This window comes from Typha angustifolia, chromosome 7 (assembly GCF_048772165.1).
Source record: "Typha angustifolia cultivar Huaian chromosome 7, ASM4877216v1, whole genome shotgun sequence".
NCBI classification, from domain to species: Eukaryota; Viridiplantae; Streptophyta; class Magnoliopsida; order Poales; family Typhaceae; genus Typha; species Typha angustifolia.
Window position 1 is genome coordinate 590,321 of NC_133245.1, and position 21,349 is coordinate 611,669.

Below are 21,349 nucleotides of genomic sequence, written 5' to 3' on the forward strand. Positions count from 1 at the left end.
TGAATTGGATGCTGTGTAGTGATAAATGTGAATTGCCATTAATAAAACTCTCATCTTTTGAGTTGTCATTGATTTGGGCTCTTTGAAACTGAAGTTGATCTCTTCTATGGAAAGGTGAAAACTGATGAGGCAGATTCTGCAACCGTTGTTATATGTCTATAATCTGACTGCCCACGTTTCACTATATACATCTAGACACTTGATGGATATTTGCTCCAGTAATCTGTGGGTCATTTCACTACCAAATGAGCTTATAGGTCTAGATTTTTCTTGTCCACAGATCAATGCTTCAGTGTGGCAATAGTTATGGACTTGCATGTTTTAAGACTCACTACATTTATAAAGTTTTTTGATGGGATATTCTGCGGATCTGGATATTCTTCAGATGTCCATTAATCATGCAATATTCTCCATTCACATCTATTGTATTCTATTTTTCGAGACCATTAAGAGAGCATGTTGTTGTCATCATGTAGGACAATCATTATATTAGGCTTCAAAATTTCTCTTTCTTGATATATTTTCTTTTTCATGTAGATCGTATGTTTTTATTGCTCGAAAATTGAATACATCCAGAGTTCTTGCCACGAAGAGGAATTGGAGACTAGCAATTGATTATAAATATATCTCCTAAGATAACTGCCTCCCCACCCAAATTTTTATTATGGTCCCATCAGATTAGCTAAAATTAGATTGCTGAGGATTAATTTAAGGAGCAGTATTCTCCTATTCTTTTTTGTCAGACTATTATTACTAGATATTATTTTTTTTTACTTTCTGTTCATCTGTAGAGTTGCTTCTCATTTTTCACTATCTTTTCATTGGAAAAGGAAATTATGAATTCCATCTGCTTGGGAAGCAAAAGAATGATTCATGCATGATTAGTGCATCGTCCTATACTTGTATCAATTATGCAGCATCTAGTCACTTATTTTCTTCCAGTATCAGTGTAATATTCACTATATACACTAAATTTTGAGAGTTTGTATTTCCTGTCACAATCTTTACAGCTTGGGGAGGGATTAGTTTATGAAACAGTTGATGGTTCCAACTATTTCCCACATTTCTACGGCCCCGCTAGGAGCTTCAGCCCTCTTCTACTTGATTTTGTTGCAAAGGTTGAGAAACTGGAAGTAACGAACAACGAGTTCAATTGCGTTCTACTTGATCAACTTGGAAGCTGAATCCACTGTAATTGCAATGTCTGCTTTCGTTAGTACCCCTCATACCTTGTATATATATGTAGTTCATTTCTGCTGCTAAAATCTTTCATTGTTTGCACTGTAAACTTGATTTGTGTGAATGAAAATGTCAAAATATTATCAATATGATATTTGTACTCATGAATTATCTTTGTCTAATACATTATCTGATCCATGCTCAATCCTTGTGATGTCCTCAAGAAGATCAATGTGCTTATCTTTTGTTCTGGAGCTTGTAAATTAAATTTCAACCTAGTGAATTTTGTGTATAGCTGAAAATATCAGCTGAAGAGGTTCATTTATCATCTTATGTACTGCTTTTCTCTTTGGTCATTAGAATTGCTAATTTTCTCAATCTTAGTTTAAGCGTTAAGATCTTGAAGCTGGTTTCAATTTGGTAATTACCTGGAATTGCTGTCTGTCTATGGCCTACATTAATGTTGATCTTTTTCGCATTAGCTTCGTGGAGATTTTACTCGATTTAGAAGCCTCCACGAAAGCAGGAAAAAGTTGCAGTCGCGGTCAAATTCATGCAAGTCCAATGCAGTGGACATTTTGAATGGAAGATGGGTACAAGTTTTTGATTGGTTAGCGAAGGAAATTGCGAGAGATGCAAATATTTACATTATGTAGAGGATTGGTAGTTGATCTGTGATCTAGTTTTTCTTCTAGTTTCCCAGCTTAACTTCTCCGTCAAGTTTAACTCCTTGTTCTCGACCTTCGTAGACCGTAGCTTTCAAAAGAGCAAATTGGAACTAAACTCCCATTTCCAATCCGGAAGACTTCTCATAGTCTATGTTCCCTCCTCCTCCTTCTACTACACCCCTTCTCCATTAACTCCAAACATCTTCCATTATGATCTCTAATCCCTTCCTTGTCCTCCCCAACATCCAGTTGCTTCTCTTCCTCTCCCTTCTTCTCATCACTTTCCACACTGTCATCGCAGACGACCCCTTTGTATGGCTTGTTTGCTCCTCAAAGGACTCCAACTTCTCCACCAACAGCACATACCAATCCAACCTCCACCGCCTGCTCACTAAGCTCCCTTCCGTCGCCTCCCCCTCCGGCTTCTCCATCATACCCGAAGGCCAACCACCTGACCAAGTCTTTGGCCTCGCCCTCTGCCGCGGCGATGTCTTCCCCTCCCAGTGCAAATCCTACCTGTCCACCGCCGTCGACGGCATTATCAGCCGCTGCCCAGTGGGAAAAACTGCCGCGATATGGTACGATAAATGCCTTGTACGTTACTCTTCCGTCAACTTCTCCTCCGTCGACGACACTGCATTTAGACGGATACTCTACAATGTCGGAGATATCTCAAAACCGGAGAGTTTTGAAGGATTGTATATGGCGTTAATGGGTGATCTCACGCAGAAGGCTGCGTATAACTCCGATCGGATGTTTGCAGTCGAAAAGGCAAATTACACGAGCTCTGTAAAGTTGTATGGGTTGGTGCAGTGCACAAGGGACCTCACAGGGGAGGAATGCTACCAATGTTTGCATTTATCTCTGACACAAATGTTACAGTGCTGTTGGGGAAAGCAAGGAGGGGCAGTGTTAGCTTACAGTTGCTATCTTCGGTTTGAGATCTACACTTACTATGATGAGTCCTTGGCGGAGCCGCTGTTGTTGTCACCACCGCCATCAACATCTGCACTCTCACCAAAATCAGAGCCAGTGGGCGATTCTGGCACCACACCTGCAACGAGAAAGGACGGTGGTGAGTCTCAGAGTACTCTCCTTTTAGATCTTAATCTTGAAGTGGACTGAAATTTTAGAATCATTGACTAAAAGTTGTCAATTTGTCAATCAATGTATCAGAAGAAGGCTGATACATGTATCATATCATCTGTAATTCTCAATTCTAAATCATGAGAAACTGGGCATACAAAAAGCATGGCTAGAATGTTGGAACATGTGATAAGACAGGTAGAACAATAGATCACTTTATTGATCATCTTCTAAATAACACAGAACGAATCTATAAGTTATTATCTTGTTTTAACTTGGATGCACATTCAGTACATGTTTCTTGTCCCCAAGAGAACTTTCAAGAGGTTGCCTTGATTAAAAATTTAGAAAAAGATACCATCAATAAGAAGATATCCATATCTCTGATGGTTTCCTGAATTTGTAGTTCACAGATATTATGGATTACTTAAATCATCTTCTTTGTCTGCAGCCGTGACTTCACGCTCTGTTTCTCTTCAATTCCTCCAGTTATCTCTCATTTCTGCATATAATCTAAAAACATATATATGATTCTGTGTCTGCAGAAGTGCTTGTATGAGAATCTATGAATATTCTTTTCACAATTCAAATCTTCATCAAATGGCAAGTCTCACTCAAATGCTTTAATTCTCTTCTGGGGTTCAGGAAGCAGGGACAAAAGGAAGATACTTGCTCTTGTTGTCATAGTTCCAGTTGGTGCTCTGATGCTTCTCTCAGCGTGTTTTCTTTATATGAGGAGGAGGAGAGTTCCTGCTCCTGGTGAGTAGTTAGAATGTAAAATGTGCATCAGTTATGAGCATGCAGAATTAATACATTAAATACAAATATTGTTTTGATTCTAAGATGTTTTTGTTGTGCTGCAGATGCTGCAGATGTGGAGAAAAGAAATGAAGAATCTCTGCTATTTAATTTGGATACAATTAAAGTCGCTACTGACAACTTTGCGAACAGAAATAAGCTTGGAGAAGGTGGATTTGGATGGGTTTATAAGGTAATAATTAGTGTAGAGTCTGTAGACTCTGACTTCTAATGAATGTTGTAGTAGAAAGTATTCACTTGAACAAGCTATTCTTCTAATACTATCCTAAATTTGCCATAGGGAATACTTCCTGGTGGACAAGAAATAGCTGTTAAGCGGCTTTCAATTAATTCAAGGCAAGGATTAATAGAACTGAGAAATGAGGTTGTCACTGTTACTAGAATTCAACATAAAAATCTCGTAAGGCTTTTGGGTTTCTGCTTGGAGGAGAATGAGAAGTTGCTAATCTATGAGTTTCTTCCACATCAAAGCCTCGACAAGTTTTTATTCAGTATGTCCTGAATGCTTCTTTGCCTAAAATCAAATAGAATGAGAAGATTTTTTTTTTTTTTTTTAAAAAAAAACCTTGTTTTATTTACAAGTAGGTCATGGTTTCCTACTTTTCTTCTTAGATGAAGAAAAGTAGTTCTTCTTTATTGATCATTATGTTGGATTCAGTGGCTTGAGTTTGAATTTCTGATCAAATAGATCCCAACAAATGTGGACAATTAAACTGGGGAAGGCGCTACAAGATTATTGAAGGAATTGCTAGAGGGCTTCTCTACCTTCATGAAGAGTCTCGGCTCAAGATTATTCATCGGGATCTTAAAACAGGCAACATTTTGTTAGATCAATTCATGAATCCTAAAATCTCAGATTTTGGTCTTGCAAAGCTCATTGACATGGAGAAAACAAGAGGAGTTGCTAGTCGAATTGCTGGGACAAAGTAATGTGAAATGTACCTTTCTTTTTGTATCCTTACCTAGATAAAATGCTCACTGTATCCTAATAAGTAATAACTAGTAAAAATTATCAACTCTTTCTGAGTCTCTACCACTGGTTATAGCATTTTTTTTCATTAGAACATTGGTAGGGTGACAGAAAGCTTTTCAAGAAAATTTTGCTCAATAAACTCATTTTGCAATTAATTTGTGAAAACTTTTGTACAATTTTAGTACTGATATTTTGCTTTTCTTCAAAAATATTGCATATTATATCCTGTGACTTGACTCTTACATGATGTTGCGCAGTGGATACATGGCGCCGGAGTATGTTATGTATGGACATATGTCAACTAAATCAGATGTATTTAGCTTTGGAGTTTTGGTTCTAGAAATTATAACTGGTCGACGAGTTACAGAGTTTCATGGATCAGGCCATGCCGCAAACATCTTGAGCTATGTAAGCACTTGCAATCTCTAACACCATTAATATTGAGTTGGTGTCCAATTCCAATAGTTGATATTTATGAGTATATTTCTCGCTTTCTTAAAATAGATATGGAAGAATTGGATCAAAGGGAGGCCATTACAAACAATGGATCAACGTCTAGGTGGGAGATACCACAAAAATGAAGCCATGAGATGCATCCACATAGGGTTACTTTGTGTCCAGGACGACCCAAAAAAGAGACCTACGATGTCAACAGTGCTTCTCATGCTCAGCAGTTACTCAATGAACCTGCCTATACCTTCCTCTCCTGCATTTCTGGTTCAAGGCAGCACTACCACTGAGAATAGTACAGCAAATGAAGATGGTAACTGCAGTAAAACAAAGCAGTCCTCCAGGCAAAAGAGAAAGTCTAGATTAGTATCTGCAAATAATGTTACCATTACTGATATGGAACCTAGATAGATGATATTTTTAGTTGCTGATAGTTTGTATCCATGTAATCACTTGCGTCAATAAACAGAAACACATAATCTTTGTCCTTGGGGATGAAGATATATACACACATATTGACTAAGAAAAGGAGAGAAAAAAGTATGTATTATTTGACAGACAAGATTTTACTTGTGTCCTTCCTTTTACTTGAGATAATCAAGTCCTTTATGTTATGATTGTTAACACATCAACCAAACTTTGATGAGCCAAAATTATCGCGGTTCCATTTCACTGATTGAGACATTATTTGCAGAGAATGGTCTGATGATTAATCTGCTCTTATTAGACTGCTCTCGCAGTTCGCCCCCCTCGGTCACATTGATCTCGCCATTTTTGTATGTCCACTTCAAGTAACCAGGCACTGATGGCTTCAAACGAATGGCTTCGCTACTACTGAGCATGAGAATGAGTGCTGCCATAGTAGGTCTCTTTGCTGGGTCCTCCTGAACACATAGCAGCCCAACTTGAATGCAGCTCAACACTTCTTGTTCTTGATACCGACCACCTAGACTTTGATCCACAACCAATAGTGGCGTTCCTTCATTCCAATGATGCCATACCTTTTTAAGAAAATGAAAAATGAAAGCTCTCATTTAAGGGATTGCATCATTGAACTGTATTGGATCATAAATGATCAACCTATAATGGAGGATGAGTGCTTACATAGCTTAGAAGGTCCGCTGCAAGCTCGGATTCTTGGAAACCATTGTTCCTTCTGCCAGTCACAATCTCTAAAATTAATACACCATAACTAAACACATCTGAACTCGTTGAAAAGAGGCCACTTCGAGCATATTCTGGTGCAATGTATCCACTTTCAAAAAGGAGAAGGCAAGATGTGAGAATTAATTACTTTTAGATTCCAGACTATTGACTAGTATTACAGAAAGGAAAAGTAGATATAAAGATTCAAAGTTTGTCAGCTGGGCTTGCGTTTACCGTGTACCAGCTATTCGATTGGTGCATCCGTGGTATTTATCTAAGTCAGAGAGCTTTGCAAGACCAAAGTCTGAAACTTTAGGATTCATGTTTTCATCTAGCAAGATATTGCTTGCTTTTAGATCTCGATGAATGATCCTTAGTCGTGAATCTTCATGAAGATAAAGAACTGCTCGACCAATTCTTTCGATAATCTTGTATCGTATTCCCCAGTCTAGTTGTTCTTGTTGGACAGGATCTGCATCATGAAAATGATAAAAACAACACATCATCAGGTAGTATAAGATTTTCTCAATGGAAAAAAAAAAAAAAGAATCAGCTATATGAATGGATCAATTGACAGTATATTCCTCAGTAACAGCACTAGCTTTATTTGCCACTGTTCCAGATTATTGGATGAAGGAAAGCAATTTATTATTATAAGATTGGAGTACTGAATTGGATGCTGTGTAGTGATAAATGTGAATTGCCATTAATAAAACTCTCATCTTTTGAGTTGTCATTGATTTGGGCTCTTTGAAACTGAAGTTGATCTCTTCTATGGAAAGGTGAAAACTGATGAGGCAGATTCTGCAACCGTTGTTATATGTCTATAATCTGACTGCCCACGTTTCACTATATACATCTAGACACTTGATGGATATTTGCTCCAGTAATCTGTGGGTCATTTCACTACCAAATGAGCTTATAGGTCTAGATTTTTCTTGTCCACAGATCAATGCTTCAGTGTGGCAATAGTTATGGACTTGCATGTTTTAAGACTCACTACATTTATAAAGTTTTTTGATGGGATATTCTGCGGATCTGGATATTCTTCAGATGTCCATTAATCATGCAATATTCTCCATTCACATCTATTGTATTCTATTTTTCGAGACCATTAAGAGAGCATGTTGTTGTCATCATGTAGGACAATCATTATATTAGGCTTCAAAATTTCTCTTTCTTGATATATTTTCTTTTTCATGTAGATCGTATGTTTTTATTGCTCGAAAATTGAATACATCCAGAGTTCTTGCCACGAAGAGGAATTGGAGACTAGCAATTGATTATAAATATATCTCCTAAGATAACTGCCTCCCCACCCAAATTTTTATTATGGTCCCATCAGATTAGCTAAAATTAGATTGCTGAGGATTAATTTAAGGAGCAGTATTCTCCTATTCTTTTTTGTCAGACTATTATTACTAGATATTATTTTTTTTTACTTTCTGTTCATCTGTAGAGTTGCTTCTCATTTTTCACTATCTTTTCATTGGAAAAGGAAATTATGAATTCCATCTGCTTGGGAAGCAAAAGAATGATTCATGCATGATTAGTGCATCGTCCTATACTTGTATCAATTATGCAGCATCTAGTCACTTATTTTCTTCCAGTATCAGTGTAATATTCACTATATACACTAAATTTTGAGAGTTTGTATTTCCTGTCACAATCTTTACAGCTTGGGGAGGGATTAGTTTATGAAACAGTTGATGGTTCCAACTATTTCCCACATTTCTACGGCCCCGCTAGGAGCTTCAGCCCTCTTCTACTTGATTTTGTTGCAAAGGTTGAGAAACTGGAAGTAACGAACAACGAGTTCAATTGCGTTCTACTTGATCAACTTGGAAGCTGAATCCACTGTAATTGCAATGTCTGCTTTCGTTAGTACCCCTCATACCTTGTATATATATGTAGTTCATTTCTGCTGCTAAAATCTTTCATTGTTTGCACTGTAAACTTGATTTGTGTGAATGAAAATGTCAAAATATTATCAATATGATATTTGTACTCATGAATTATCTTTGTCTAATACATTATCTGATCCATGCTCAATCCTTGTGATGTCCTCAAGAAGATCAATGTGCTTATCTTTTGTTCTGGAGCTTGTAAATTAAATTTCAACCTAGTGAATTTTGTGTATAGCTGAAAATATCAGCTGAAGAGGTTCATTTATCATCTTATGTACTGCTTTTCTCTTTGGTCATTAGAATTGCTAATTTTCTCAATCTTAGTTTAAGCGTTAAGATCTTGAAGCTGGTTTCAATTTGGTAATTACCTGGAATTGCTGTCTGTCTATGGCCTACATTAATGTTGATCTTTTTCGCATTAGCTTCGTGGAGATTTTACTCGATTTAGAAGCCTCCACGAAAGCAGGAAAAAGTTGCAGTCGCGGTCAAATTCATGCAAGTCCAATGCAGTGGACATTTTGAATGGAAGATGGGTACAAGTTTTTGATTGGTTAGCGAAGGAAATTGCGAGAGATGCAAATATTTACATTATGTAGAGGATTGGTAGTTGATCTGTGATCTAGTTTTTCTTCTAGTTTCCCAGCTTAACTTCTCCGTCAAGTTTAACTCCTTGTTCTCGACCTTCGTAGACCGTAGCTTTCAAAAGAGCAAATTGGAACTAAACTCCCATTTCCAATCCGGAAGACTTCTCATAGTCTATGTTCCCTCCTCCTCCTTCTACTACACCCCTTCTCCATTAACTCCAAACATCTTCCATTATGATCTCTAATCCCTTCCTTGTCCTCCCCAACATCCAGTTGCTTCTCTTCCTCTCCCTTCTTCTCATCACTTTCCACACTGTCATCGCAGACGACCCCTTTGTATGGCTTGTTTGCTCCTCAAAGGACTCCAACTTCTCCACCAACAGCACATACCAATCCAACCTCCACCGCCTGCTCACTAAGCTCCCTTCCGTCGCCTCCCCCTCCGGCTTCTCCATCATACCCGAAGGCCAACCACCTGACCAAGTCTTTGGCCTCGCCCTCTGCCGCGGCGATGTCTTCCCCTCCCAGTGCAAATCCTACCTGTCCACCGCCGTCGACGGCATTATCAGCCGCTGCCCAGTGGGAAAAACTGCCGCGATATGGTACGATAAATGCCTTGTACGTTACTCTTCCGTCAACTTCTCCTCCGTCGACGACACTGCATTTAGACGGATACTCTACAATGTCGGAGATATCTCAAAACCGGAGAGTTTTGAAGGATTGTATATGGCGTTAATGGGTGATCTCACGCAGAAGGCTGCGTATAACTCCGATCGGATGTTTGCAGTCGAAAAGGCAAATTACACGAGCTCTGTAAAGTTGTATGGGTTGGTGCAGTGCACAAGGGACCTCACAGGGGAGGAATGCTACCAATGTTTGCATTTATCTCTGACACAAATGTTACAGTGCTGTTGGGGAAAGCAAGGAGGGGCAGTGTTAGCTTACAGTTGCTATCTTCGGTTTGAGATCTACACTTACTATGATGAGTCCTTGGCGGAGCCGCTGTTGTTGTCACCACCGCCATCAACATCTGCACTCTCACCAAAATCAGAGCCAGTGGGCGATTCTGGCACCACACCTGCAACGAGAAAGGACGGTGGTGAGTCTCAGAGTACTCTCCTTTTAGATCTTAATCTTGAAGTGGACTGAAATTTTAGAATCATTGACTAAAAGTTGTCAATTTGTCAATCAATGTATCAGAAGAAGGCTGATACATGTATCATATCATCTGTAATTCTCAATTCTAAATCATGAGAAACTGGGCATACAAAAAGCATGGCTAGAATGTTGGAACATGTGATAAGACAGGTAGAACAATAGATCACTTTATTGATCATCTTCTAAATAACACAGAACGAATCTATAAGTTATTATCTTGTTTTAACTTGGATGCACATTCAGTACATGTTTCTTGTCCCCAAGAGAACTTTCAAGAGGTTGCCTTGATTAAAAATTTAGAAAAAGATACCATCAATAAGAAGATATCCATATCTCTGATGGTTTCCTGAATTTGTAGTTCACAGATATTATGGATTACTTAAATCATCTTCTTTGTCTGCAGCCGTGACTTCACGCTCTGTTTCTCTTCAATTCCTCCAGTTATCTCTCATTTCTGCATATAATCTAAAAACATATATATGATTCTGTGTCTGCAGAAGTGCTTGTATGAGAATCTATGAATATTCTTTTCACAATTCAAATCTTCATCAAATGGCAAGTCTCACTCAAATGCTTTAATTCTCTTCTGGGGTTCAGGAAGCAGGGACAAAAGGAAGATACTTGCTCTTGTTGTCATAGTTCCAGTTGGTGCTCTGATGCTTCTCTCAGCGTGTTTTCTTTATATGAGGAGGAGGAGAGTTCCTGCTCCTGGTGAGTAGTTAGAATGTAAAATGTGCATCAGTTATGAGCATGCAGAATTAATACATTAAATACAAATATTGTTTTGATTCTAAGATGTTTTTGTTGTGCTGCAGATGCTGCAGATGTGGAGAAAAGAAATGAAGAATCTCTGCTATTTAATTTGGATACAATTAAAGTCGCTACTGACAACTTTGCGAACAGAAATAAGCTTGGAGAAGGTGGATTTGGATGGGTTTATAAGGTAATAATTAGTGTAGAGTCTGTAGACTCTGACTTCTAATGAATGTTGTAGTAGAAAGTATTCACTTGAACAAGCTATTCTTCTAATACTATCCTAAATTTGCCATAGGGAATACTTCCTGGTGGACAAGAAATAGCTGTTAAGCGGCTTTCAATTAATTCAAGGCAAGGATTAATAGAACTGAGAAATGAGGTTGTCACTGTTACTAGAATTCAACATAAAAATCTCGTAAGGCTTTTGGGTTTCTGCTTGGAGGAGAATGAGAAGTTGCTAATCTATGAGTTTCTTCCACATCAAAGCCTCGACAAGTTTTTATTCAGTATGTCCTGAATGCTTCTTTGCCTAAAATCAAATAGAATGAGAAGATTTTTTTTTTTTTTTTTAAAAAAAAACCTTGTTTTATTTACAAGTAGGTCATGGTTTCCTACTTTTCTTCTTAGATGAAGAAAAGTAGTTCTTCTTTATTGATCATTATGTTGGATTCAGTGGCTTGAGTTTGAATTTCTGATCAAATAGATCCCAACAAATGTGGACAATTAAACTGGGGAAGGCGCTACAAGATTATTGAAGGAATTGCTAGAGGGCTTCTCTACCTTCATGAAGAGTCTCGGCTCAAGATTATTCATCGGGATCTTAAAACAGGCAACATTTTGTTAGATCAATTCATGAATCCTAAAATCTCAGATTTTGGTCTTGCAAAGCTCATTGACATGGAGAAAACAAGAGGAGTTGCTAGTCGAATTGCTGGGACAAAGTAATGTGAAATGTACCTTTCTTTTTGTATCCTTACCTAGATAAAATGCTCACTGTATCCTAATAAGTAATAACTAGTAAAAATTATCAACTCTTTCTGAGTCTCTACCACTGGTTATAGCATTTTTTTTCATTAGAACATTGGTAGGGTGACAGAAAGCTTTTCAAGAAAATTTTGCTCAATAAACTCATTTTGCAATTAATTTGTGAAAACTTTTGTACAATTTTAGTACTGATATTTTGCTTTTCTTCAAAAATATTGCATATTATATCCTGTGACTTGACTCTTACATGATGTTGCGCAGTGGATACATGGCGCCGGAGTATGTTATGTATGGACATATGTCAACTAAATCAGATGTATTTAGCTTTGGAGTTTTGGTTCTAGAAATTATAACTGGTCGACGAGTTACAGAGTTTCATGGATCAGGCCATGCCGCAAACATCTTGAGCTATGTAAGCACTTGCAATCTCTAACACCATTAATATTGAGTTGGTGTCCAATTCCAATAGTTGATATTTATGAGTATATTTCTCGCTTTCTTAAAATAGATATGGAAGAATTGGATCAAAGGGAGGCCATTACAAACAATGGATCAACGTCTAGGTGGGAGATACCACAAAAATGAAGCCATGAGATGCATCCACATAGGGTTACTTTGTGTCCAGGACGACCCAAAAAAGAGACCTACGATGTCAACAGTGCTTCTCATGCTCAGCAGTTACTCAATGAACCTGCCTATACCTTCCTCTCCTGCATTTCTGGTTCAAGGCAGCACTACCACTGAGAATAGTACAGCAAATGAAGATGGTAACTGCAGTAAAACAAAGCAGTCCTCCAGGCAAAAGAGAAAGTCTAGATTAGTATCTGCAAATAATGTTACCATTACTGATATGGAACCTAGATAGATGATATTTTTAGTTGCTGATAGTTTGTATCCATGTAATCACTTGCGTCAATAAACAGAAACACATAATCTTTGTCCTTGGGGATGAAGATATATACACACATATTGACTAAGAAAAGGAGAGAAAAAAGTATGTATTATTTGACAGACAAGATTTTACTTGTGTCCTTCCTTTTACTTGAGATAATCAAGTCCTTTATGTTATGATTGTTAACACATCAACCAAACTTTGATGAGCCAAAATTATCGCGGTTCCATTTCACTGATTGAGACATTATTTGCAGAGAATGGTCTGATGATTAATCTGCTCTTATTAGACTGCTCTCGCAGTTCGCCCCCCTCGGTCACATTGATCTCGCCATTTTTGTATGTCCACTTCAAGTAACCAGGCACTGATGGCTTCAAACGAATGGCTTCGCTACTACTGAGCATGAGAATGAGTGCTGCCATAGTAGGTCTCTTTGCTGGGTCCTCCTGAACACATAGCAGCCCAACTTGAATGCAGCTCAACACTTCTTGTTCTTGATACCGACCACCTAGACTTTGATCCACAACCAATAGTGGCGTTCCTTCATTCCAATGATGCCATACCTTTTTAAGAAAATGAAAAATGAAAGCTCTCATTTAAGGGATTGCATCATTGAACTGTATTGGATCATAAATGATCAACCTATAATGGAGGATGAGTGCTTACATAGCTTAGAAGGTCCGCTGCAAGCTCGGATTCTTGGAAACCATTGTTCCTTCTGCCAGTCACAATCTCTAAAATTAATACACCATAACTAAACACATCTGAACTCGTTGAAAAGAGGCCACTTCGAGCATATTCTGGTGCAATGTATCCACTTTCAAAAAGGAGAAGGCAAGATGTGAGAATTAATTACTTTTAGATTCCAGACTATTGACTAGTATTACAGAAAGGAAAAGTAGATATAAAGATTCAAAGTTTGTCAGCTGGGCTTGCGTTTACCGTGTACCAGCTATTCGATTGGTGCATCCGTGGTATTTATCTAAGTCAGAGAGCTTTGCAAGACCAAAGTCTGAAACTTTAGGATTCATGTTTTCATCTAGCAAGATATTGCTTGCTTTTAGATCTCGATGAATGATCCTTAGTCGTGAATCTTCATGAAGATAAAGAACTGCTCGACCAATTCTTTCGATAATCTTGTATCGTATTCCCCAGTCTAGTTGTTCTTGTTGGACAGGATCTGCATCATGAAAATGATAAAAACAACACATCATCAGGTAGTATAAGATTTTCTCAATGGAAAAAAAAAAAAAAAGAATCAGCTATATGAATGGATCAATTGACAGTATATTCCTCAGTAACAGCACTAGCTTTATTTGCCACTGTTCCAGATTATTGGATGAAGGAAAGCAATTTATTATTATAAAATTGGAGTGCTGAATTGGATAACATTTACGTATACACAATTTATCAAAATTATTATAAAATTGTAGTACTGAATTCCAGATAATTAAGAATGTATCCTCTAATAAATCAAGTTTGATTTGCTTTTATCGTTTAATCAGTTATAACCATATGATTCCAGCAATAGAATCAATAATCATGGTCCGATTTGGCTACAAATTTGTGAGGGAATGCCTAGGATAATGTAGAATGCGTATGATGGAACTTACCAAACAAAATTTTGTCAAGACTTTTATTGGGAACGTACTCGTAGACAAGAAGTTTCTCCTGCTGTTCCAAGCAACATTCCAACAATCTTACCAGGTTTCTGTGCTGAAGCTTAGCAACCAGAAACACCTCATTTTTTAGTTCTTCTAAACCTTGCTTGGACCTTCTCGAAAGCCTTTTAACAGCAATTTCTTGGCCATTCTGTAATATTCCCTGTACTTTATATTCAACTTTTGGTTAGTTTTCACAGCAATGTTATTGCATTTTAGAATGAATCTTTAGCCCTCAATGGAAGAATTACCTTGTAGACCGGGCCAAACCCACCTTCCCCGAGCTTATTTGCATCAGAGAAGTCATCTGTGGCAGACTTAAGGGTTGCCAAACTAAAGAGTAGGGACTCCATACTTGCAATCTGCTCATCGTTAGGATCTGCTTCATATTAAGCGTATGGACAAACAAAAGTAAATAAAAATTATGCTTTTCGAGCTAATTGAGAGTTATTAGTTGCAGGAGACTTACGATGCATGTCTCTTAGTGCTTTCCTTCTTTGCAAACAAATACAAGTGGCAGCGAGCAGAACCAAAGTGGCAACAACAGGGACAGAAATTATAACTGTTTTTCTTTTTTTATCAGCTTTACCTACATCATAATGAACAGATAGCATTTATACTTTCGAGTATCTTGATCGAATTGCCATTCAGAAGATAAGTGAACATGGACATAAGTAATGCCGCATGCAGGGAGATGATATGATGAGGAGGGTATCAAGAATACGTAGATCCCAGAGTTTTTCTTCTTCGTCATACTTTAGTCGATCTTTGGGTGGGAAAATTAAGTTTGGGTCACAGTAATTGGTGGAGAGTGACAAGTGGGACGCGGACAGCTCTTTTCACCACTAACCTCGCCTTACAGGCACTTCGTCAAACAGAGGAAAAGAAAAGCCAATTTGTTGACTAAAAATCGCACCTTTCGTTGCAAGGATGTTTCCGGGAGCAGAGGTTGAGGCCACCGGTGGTGGCGACAGCGGCGGAAACGGAGGAATAGGAGAAGGAGCCGGAACACTCGAGTCGCTGCCATTTAGCAGAGACATGGGGACGAGAGACGTGTTGAAGAATCTATAAGTCTCGTATCTAATACTACAGCTCAACCTCAGCGCCTGTCCCCCAGTAGTTTCGTTGTTGTCCGACAACATCTGACGAACCGCATCCTCGAGGCACTTCTCACAGTCGCTGGTCGATAGATCTGGTATGCAATCCATCATCCCGTAGATATGACCCTCCGAGGAATTCCCCACTCCCCCACACGTTCTCAAACCTTTCTCCTTAACGCTTGTCAAGATGCTGTTCATTAGCGCCGTTACATGCGCCGTCCATATCACACCATTCTCCGCCCTCCGCGAGTAGAAGGCACAAGTGGTATTCTCGTTCTCGTCAAAGAGGGAGAAAGGTTGCTCCCCGTACCGGAGGAGGCACGTGTCGTCGTACCGCAGCGCCGCGGACACGCAGCCCCGCTCGATGGCGGCGTAGGAGGAGTTGAAGCAGTCAGAGCAGCGGTCTCGAGGGACGTCCAAGCGACACTGTGCGAGGGCGTAGATGGTCGAGTCTATGTTCTCTGTGTGGTGCTTGTCCTTGGTGTCCAGAGCTTTGTTGATGGTCGTGCTCAGGAGGTTGTCGAACATAGTGTTGGTTACGACATATTCTGGTACGCCGACGCAGTATTGGAGGCCGGGATCCTGGAAATGGGCCTTGAGGGGACTCGTAAGGAGAAGAAGGAGTAAGCCATGAACGAAGTACAGGAGGAGAAGAACAGGGGAGGAAGAGGTCATGGCTGGAGTGAAGGTAGAAGAGGATAGAGGAACCATGATGATAAGCTCTGAAAGCTCTCTTCCACGAACATTACCATTTGGTTTTCGTTTGACAAGTCTACGTAGCACCGACTTCCAGCGTCAACTAATAAAGGAGCAGCTAACTACTCTCTTGATGAGTGGGACTGGGACACCTGTGGAATGACTTGCCGCTTGTGGAAGTTGTTCTCTTTGCGAGTTTACTCCGGCAAGGCCGGATCGCCTTCGTCTGCGTCTTCGCCAAATCCACACGGTGTGGCCTACTTCAGGGGTGAAGACCGATCGGATACAAATGTACAGATACATATCCTCTAAATAGGATTATTGATACAGATAGGGGTCGGATCCCTCTCAATTACATATGCTACTGTTAGAGATCCTCTCAATTACTAGATCTATTGAGTCACTGCGATGCGGTTAGAACTTGGCTATTAAATATGGCATATAGTTGGTTACCTGTACTTGGAGATCTTATTTATTTGAACTGTATATTTCTTTTTCATTTGTTTGAAAGATTTTTCTATTTTCTAATATCTTATGAGATAACATCCATGATCCATCCATGTATACATTCAGAAATGGATCATTCACAAGCACTAAAACAATTTCTATAGCCAAGAAAAGAACGAAAGAAAAAGGGGCGAGAAATTGGTTCAGAGCTAGAGCAGGACAAAACCAAGACTTTCTACAATTTTCTCACACTATCAGCATATGAACTCCAATGCTCTTGGTTTCTTCTCTTGAATTCTGATCCAGAACCCAACCCTCCACAGACATGTAGAGAGGGTCACAATGTCGTTGAGACGATTCTAAGGTCGTATGTTGCATGATTTAAGAAGTTTGTCAGAGAAATTTAAGTACTTGGCCCAAAGAGGCCTGAGTTGCGGGAATGCTATGTCCAACCAAGGCTTAGCTCTGCCATTGAAATGAATCACTGCTGCTCTCTCTGCATCTGCTACACTGGTGTTCTCTTGGTAACCAAGTCCAAGCATATGCCAATAAGGATCAATAACATGAACATGGCCATGAAAGGCTATCAAACCAGGAGGAAGAGTTCCTAACTGCCATAGACTGAGGTCCGATCTCAAGTTCTACAAATGAAAAGGATAACATATAAACTTACAAACAAACAAACAAACATGTATCAAATTGCAAAGATTTTCTCATTAAATTCCAAAGCATACCTGTTGAAGCCAGTGGTGATAGGTAGCACTTATGTTGGTCTTTCTCCATGCATCTAGATCGAAAATATTCATGCCATATGCCCAAGCACACTCATTGGGATCGAAATTTTCCGATATCAAAGGGTGGGAAAAGTTCAAATAGTTCTTGAATCTCTTATACATGACAAACTTATCAGATCCTCTGCATGTTTCAACTGCGCCATTTACTTTACCTCGAAGATCAATGTCCCATAGAGGTTGGAGATCAGATTGGATGACAATATCGTCATCAAGAAACACTACCTTCTTAAGGCTAGGAAACAACTGCGACATCAATTGAAGGGTCAATACTTCCTGTACTTTAAAGAGGCTACAATACTTCTTTCTTGTTATTAAGAAATTTTTTGATGCAGGAGCTATGATCATAACATTGCCAAAATTATAAAAATTATGAGGATTTACAATAGTAATTTTCAAGCTTTCATACGGAGAGAGAGTTTAATGAATGCACTTCATGTATTGAAACTAAAAAAGTGAATGCTGACCTCTGGCAAATGGATGCGTATATGGTTCATGACGGACTGATACTTGGGACTCAAAGCCTGCAACTTTGCCGCCACCACCACCGGTTTCTCGCTAACATTTGCAACGATCACCGCCGACCCTCCTCGGAACTGCGAGCGCGCCTCCCGGTCCTTCTCCATCGCCTCCATCACCGGGACCCTCCCCCTCGCGAACCAATCAAACTGGTGCAACCCCTTCACCTCGACGACGGCCGGCCGCAGCGGGTGCAACGCGAACCACGCATGCATGGTTGCGTAGGTTTTGCGGTCGGTAACCACGTGGAGCACGACGGATTCGGGGGAGAGTGAGTTGGCGACGAGGGAAGCTGCGACGACGGCGGAGGCTATAACGTTGTCGGAGGCCAGGACGTAGTGATGGAGACTGGGGTTGGATAAGGAAGGGACGAGCTCCGCCGCCGGGAGCTGGAGGCGGGCGCCGGCGTTGGTTGAGTGCTCGTGAGCTAAACGTAGGGAGAGGCAGTGGAGGTGCTTGGGGATGCTGGTGGATGCCACGTGGCGGTAGAGGTACTCCTGTATCTTGGCCGTCCTTGTCTTCTGCTCTAGGAGAGAGATCTGCGAGGGTCAATGGTCAACGGTCAACTCGCAAAATTTTGAAGTTTTTTCTCTTACAAATATATTTAAAGGGAGAAGTTATCTGCAAATGTGTCTCTGAGAGTAAGTCCTCCCCGCAATACGAAGAAAACGTAGGAGGCGATATGCAAACTTCACAAAATTCGAAGCATAACGGCTATAGTTGCTCTGTTTGGGAATGTTACCATTGCTCTGAGCCTTAAAGCAAAGGATTTAGCATCTGGTCTCTTGCTCTTCATCTCCGTCATGAACTCCTCCAGTGATTGGGGAACATCCGATGCCATTACGAGTTCGTTGGTCTCACCTTCTTCCAGAATTTGATATATTTCCTCAGGAACCTTTAATAGTACATACAACTATTAAGTTTCAGTAATCATATCTTAAAAGAAGCCAATATAAATATCAAATTTGATGCTTTAGAGTTTTGAACTATTAATTACCCTCGACTCAAGCCTTCTTCCCCATAATCTTGGACCGAGCTTTTTCCCTACACATCCTATCAAAACCAACAAATGCAACATCTTTAAAATCAGATTTCTGGATTGTAAAATAACAGTGAGTTAATCTTCTTGTCCTGCAGAAAAGAAATGGCAAGAGCAACAAGAAATGCTAACAGAATTAAATCTTAATCGATTAGTAGTTGCAAATTCGACCATACCTACTCAATTTCTTTTCTCTTTTCTTTTCTTTTTTATTTTCAGGTAACAAGTCCTTTCCTCGACTGCCTACCAACATCTAATACAAAAACTATATGGCTCACCTAACTATTATACTTTATTGAATCAGCTAATGAGATGAATATATTTCCTTAATGCTCACGCTGCGTGATTCATTTAGTGAAATAGAATCTAAATCTAATAGTGAAATGTCATACTTTGTTAGTTAGTCGTCTCATTCATTGAAGAAAATTGGTGCTTGCTTCAGTCTTGCGCATGTTAGACCAAACATCATTATCATAGATAACCTCCTACATAATTTCAAGTCTAAATCAAACAGGGACCTAATACGTGCTTCATACCAATAGAAAATAGATATAATAAATTCAGATACTTTTGGATAAAGTTGAAATCGACTCCAAATAATTTATACATTTCGAAACAAACAAGAGCCTTAACTCAGTTATAAGTGGTACTATTGGATTCTTTATTTTTATTTTTTTTTCTCAGCAGGACATTGTACATGTTGGTTAAAGCAATTTTATTGCATTCGAGGTACTAAAAGTGATTAACTAAAATTTCATAATTGTGGGAGTAGATTAATTTCAAGAACTAGTCATAATGTTCCATCTGCAAACCATGCATTTTTTTTCTTTTTTTGCTTAAGAAAAAGATTTGAAGCTGACATGTATTTAAACCTCATTAAAATTTCATCATTCTAGATAAGTAGCATGTACTTAAGAGTGAGAATTAATTAGAGGATATAGGTTAACAAATCATATATAAAAGAGAAAAGAACACAAGATGTTAAGAAGCAAAAGAAAGAAAAGGAGACTTGACTAATTGCATTAGTATTAACAGCCCTACCTAATGAAGAGCACTCTGTTTCTCCCTCAATTGTATCCATTGCTGTCAAAACAAAGACAAACCGGAGCATGAACGTCACAAAGAGCAGGGAGTAGAACACCATCCTATAGGAGAGCCGCCTCGACGCAACCTTGACCTTTAAGAAATCCCTCACGCCCTTCCCTGGAAACACTGTTACGTGCCTCATGCTCGGCGAGAAATGAAGCTGCATTACGATCTCCTAACAAGTGAGCTCAAGCACTAGGCAGGCGGTAAAGCGACGACCCACAAACTCCGCTACTTCGTCGAGACCTCTTTGGATTTCTGATTCACTCGCAAGGATCCAATGAGGCACAAGGAGAGGAGATGTTCCACATGAATGTAATAGGAGGCTAGCACTGGTGTTGACGTTGCTATCCTCCACCTACTTTGCTTAGAGCTTGGGCTAATGCTTCTCAACTGTTGCAGAGAATCTAAAAGAGAGTTGTTTTGAGAAAGTGACAAGGATTCAGGTGAGAGAGTGAATATAATTTGAGTTTGTCATGCAAATTTGGTACACAACTTTTTGTTTCTTTGACGTATGTCTCTTTTGGCTTGGTTTTGAAGTATAGATGGGATTAAATGTGTTATAAATCAACTAAAGCAGATGAGAGGCTGCTGTCTGCGATTTCAAACATTAGTCTGCGTTGCTTCCTTTGCCTTCAAACAAAGTAGAGAAGGGAAAGTGATCCAACAGCATCCTTCGACCAAGACAAAGACACCTCAACAAGTTGGTAGTAGAATTTTTCATTCAACTACTCTGCAGACAAGACCTTATTTTATCTTTTTTATCAACTTATTTAGTAATCTTTGCTTGAAGCATGATAGAAGAAGAAACACAAATGGATTAGAAGACAAAAGATTGTCTTAAGTTATTACTCTCTAAGATGATAAAATTACGGGATCACAGCTCGAATGTACCTAAAAAGAATAGCTCATGTTATGCAGGATGAACTGGTAGAGGTCAATAGGCAGGGTTTATAATTTGATGCTTGTGATCAATAATAGCTATATTTAAAACAAGTGCGTCTCTCCATTAACTATTAACATCACCTAAAGTAGCTTTCCCAATGACGATTACTTCCACCATTCCAATTTCTCCAATGTTTAGAACCTATGATTTTACCTCTTGATGGTTAACATTAATTTGAGAGCATAAGCTGTCTCTCCGGGTATCAAATGAAAAGCAATTAATGTGGAAAGAACTGTATTCGAGCTCCAAAATCTTTCTTCTTTATTCACTGTGACAGGATGGCTAGGAATAGAGGACTTAAACGACCTTATGGTATTGTCATCTTTTTGGCACCTTCGTCATTGAACTGAAGCCATCAACTTCCCCCCAAATAGAGAGCATTTTCCTTTTCCCTTCGGATGCGATGCAGATTTCTCAGGGAATTAACAAAAAGGCTAACACAAGAATAAATAAGTAAACAAA

The 21,349-nt window shown here is 39.1% G+C and overlaps 4 protein-coding genes across 4 annotated transcripts; 1 reads left to right on the plus strand and 3 right to left on the minus strand.

The window, feature by feature from the left end:
- Positions 1-31: 31 nt before the first annotated feature.
- On the plus strand, positions 32-12,586 carry LOC140762062 (uncharacterized). The gene is made up of 16 exons (XM_073099667.1): positions 32-2,922; positions 3,579-3,692; positions 3,797-3,924; positions 4,033-4,243; positions 4,441-4,678; positions 4,983-5,133; positions 5,230-5,583; positions 8,000-8,122; positions 8,651-8,761; positions 9,035-9,911; positions 10,568-10,681; positions 10,786-10,913; positions 11,022-11,232; positions 11,430-11,667; positions 11,972-12,122; positions 12,219-12,586. The coding sequence occupies exons 1-16, from the start codon at positions 2,058-2,060 to the stop codon at positions 12,573-12,575; spliced, it is 4,371 nt and encodes a 1,456-aa protein (XP_072955768.1). The 5' UTR covers positions 32-2,057; the 3' UTR covers positions 12,576-12,586.
- Positions 5,584-6,839, minus strand: LOC140762460 (cysteine-rich receptor-like protein kinase 34). Its single transcript, XM_073100269.1, has 3 exons — positions 6,556-6,839; positions 6,280-6,430; positions 5,584-6,176 (listed from the first exon to the last, which is right to left on the minus strand). The coding sequence occupies exons 1-3, from the start codon at positions 6,825-6,827 to the stop codon at positions 5,829-5,831; spliced, it is 771 nt and encodes a 256-aa protein (XP_072956370.1). The 5' UTR covers positions 6,828-6,839; the 3' UTR covers positions 5,584-5,828.
- A 228-nt stretch (positions 12,587-12,814) lies between the features above and the next one.
- Positions 12,815-16,435, minus strand: LOC140762451 (cysteine-rich receptor-like protein kinase 10). Its single transcript, XM_073100260.1, has 7 exons — positions 15,180-16,435; positions 14,733-14,852; positions 14,515-14,642; positions 14,216-14,426; positions 13,545-13,782; positions 13,269-13,419; positions 12,815-13,165 (listed from the first exon to the last, which is right to left on the minus strand). Exons 1-7 carry the CDS (start codon positions 16,072-16,074, stop codon positions 12,818-12,820), a joined length of 2,091 nt encoding a protein of 696 aa, XP_072956361.1. The 5' UTR covers positions 16,075-16,435; the 3' UTR covers positions 12,815-12,817.
- A 112-nt stretch (positions 16,436-16,547) lies between these two features.
- Positions 16,548-20,327, minus strand: LOC140762456 (probable galacturonosyltransferase 12). Its single transcript, XM_073100265.1, has 6 exons — positions 19,897-20,327; positions 18,814-18,869; positions 18,559-18,711; positions 17,765-18,355; positions 17,241-17,543; positions 16,548-17,147 (listed from the first exon to the last, which is right to left on the minus strand). The coding sequence occupies exons 1-6, from the start codon at positions 20,105-20,107 to the stop codon at positions 16,866-16,868; spliced, it is 1,596 nt and encodes a 531-aa protein (XP_072956366.1). The 5' UTR covers positions 20,108-20,327; the 3' UTR covers positions 16,548-16,865.
- Between the last annotated feature and the right edge of the window lie 1,022 nt (positions 20,328-21,349).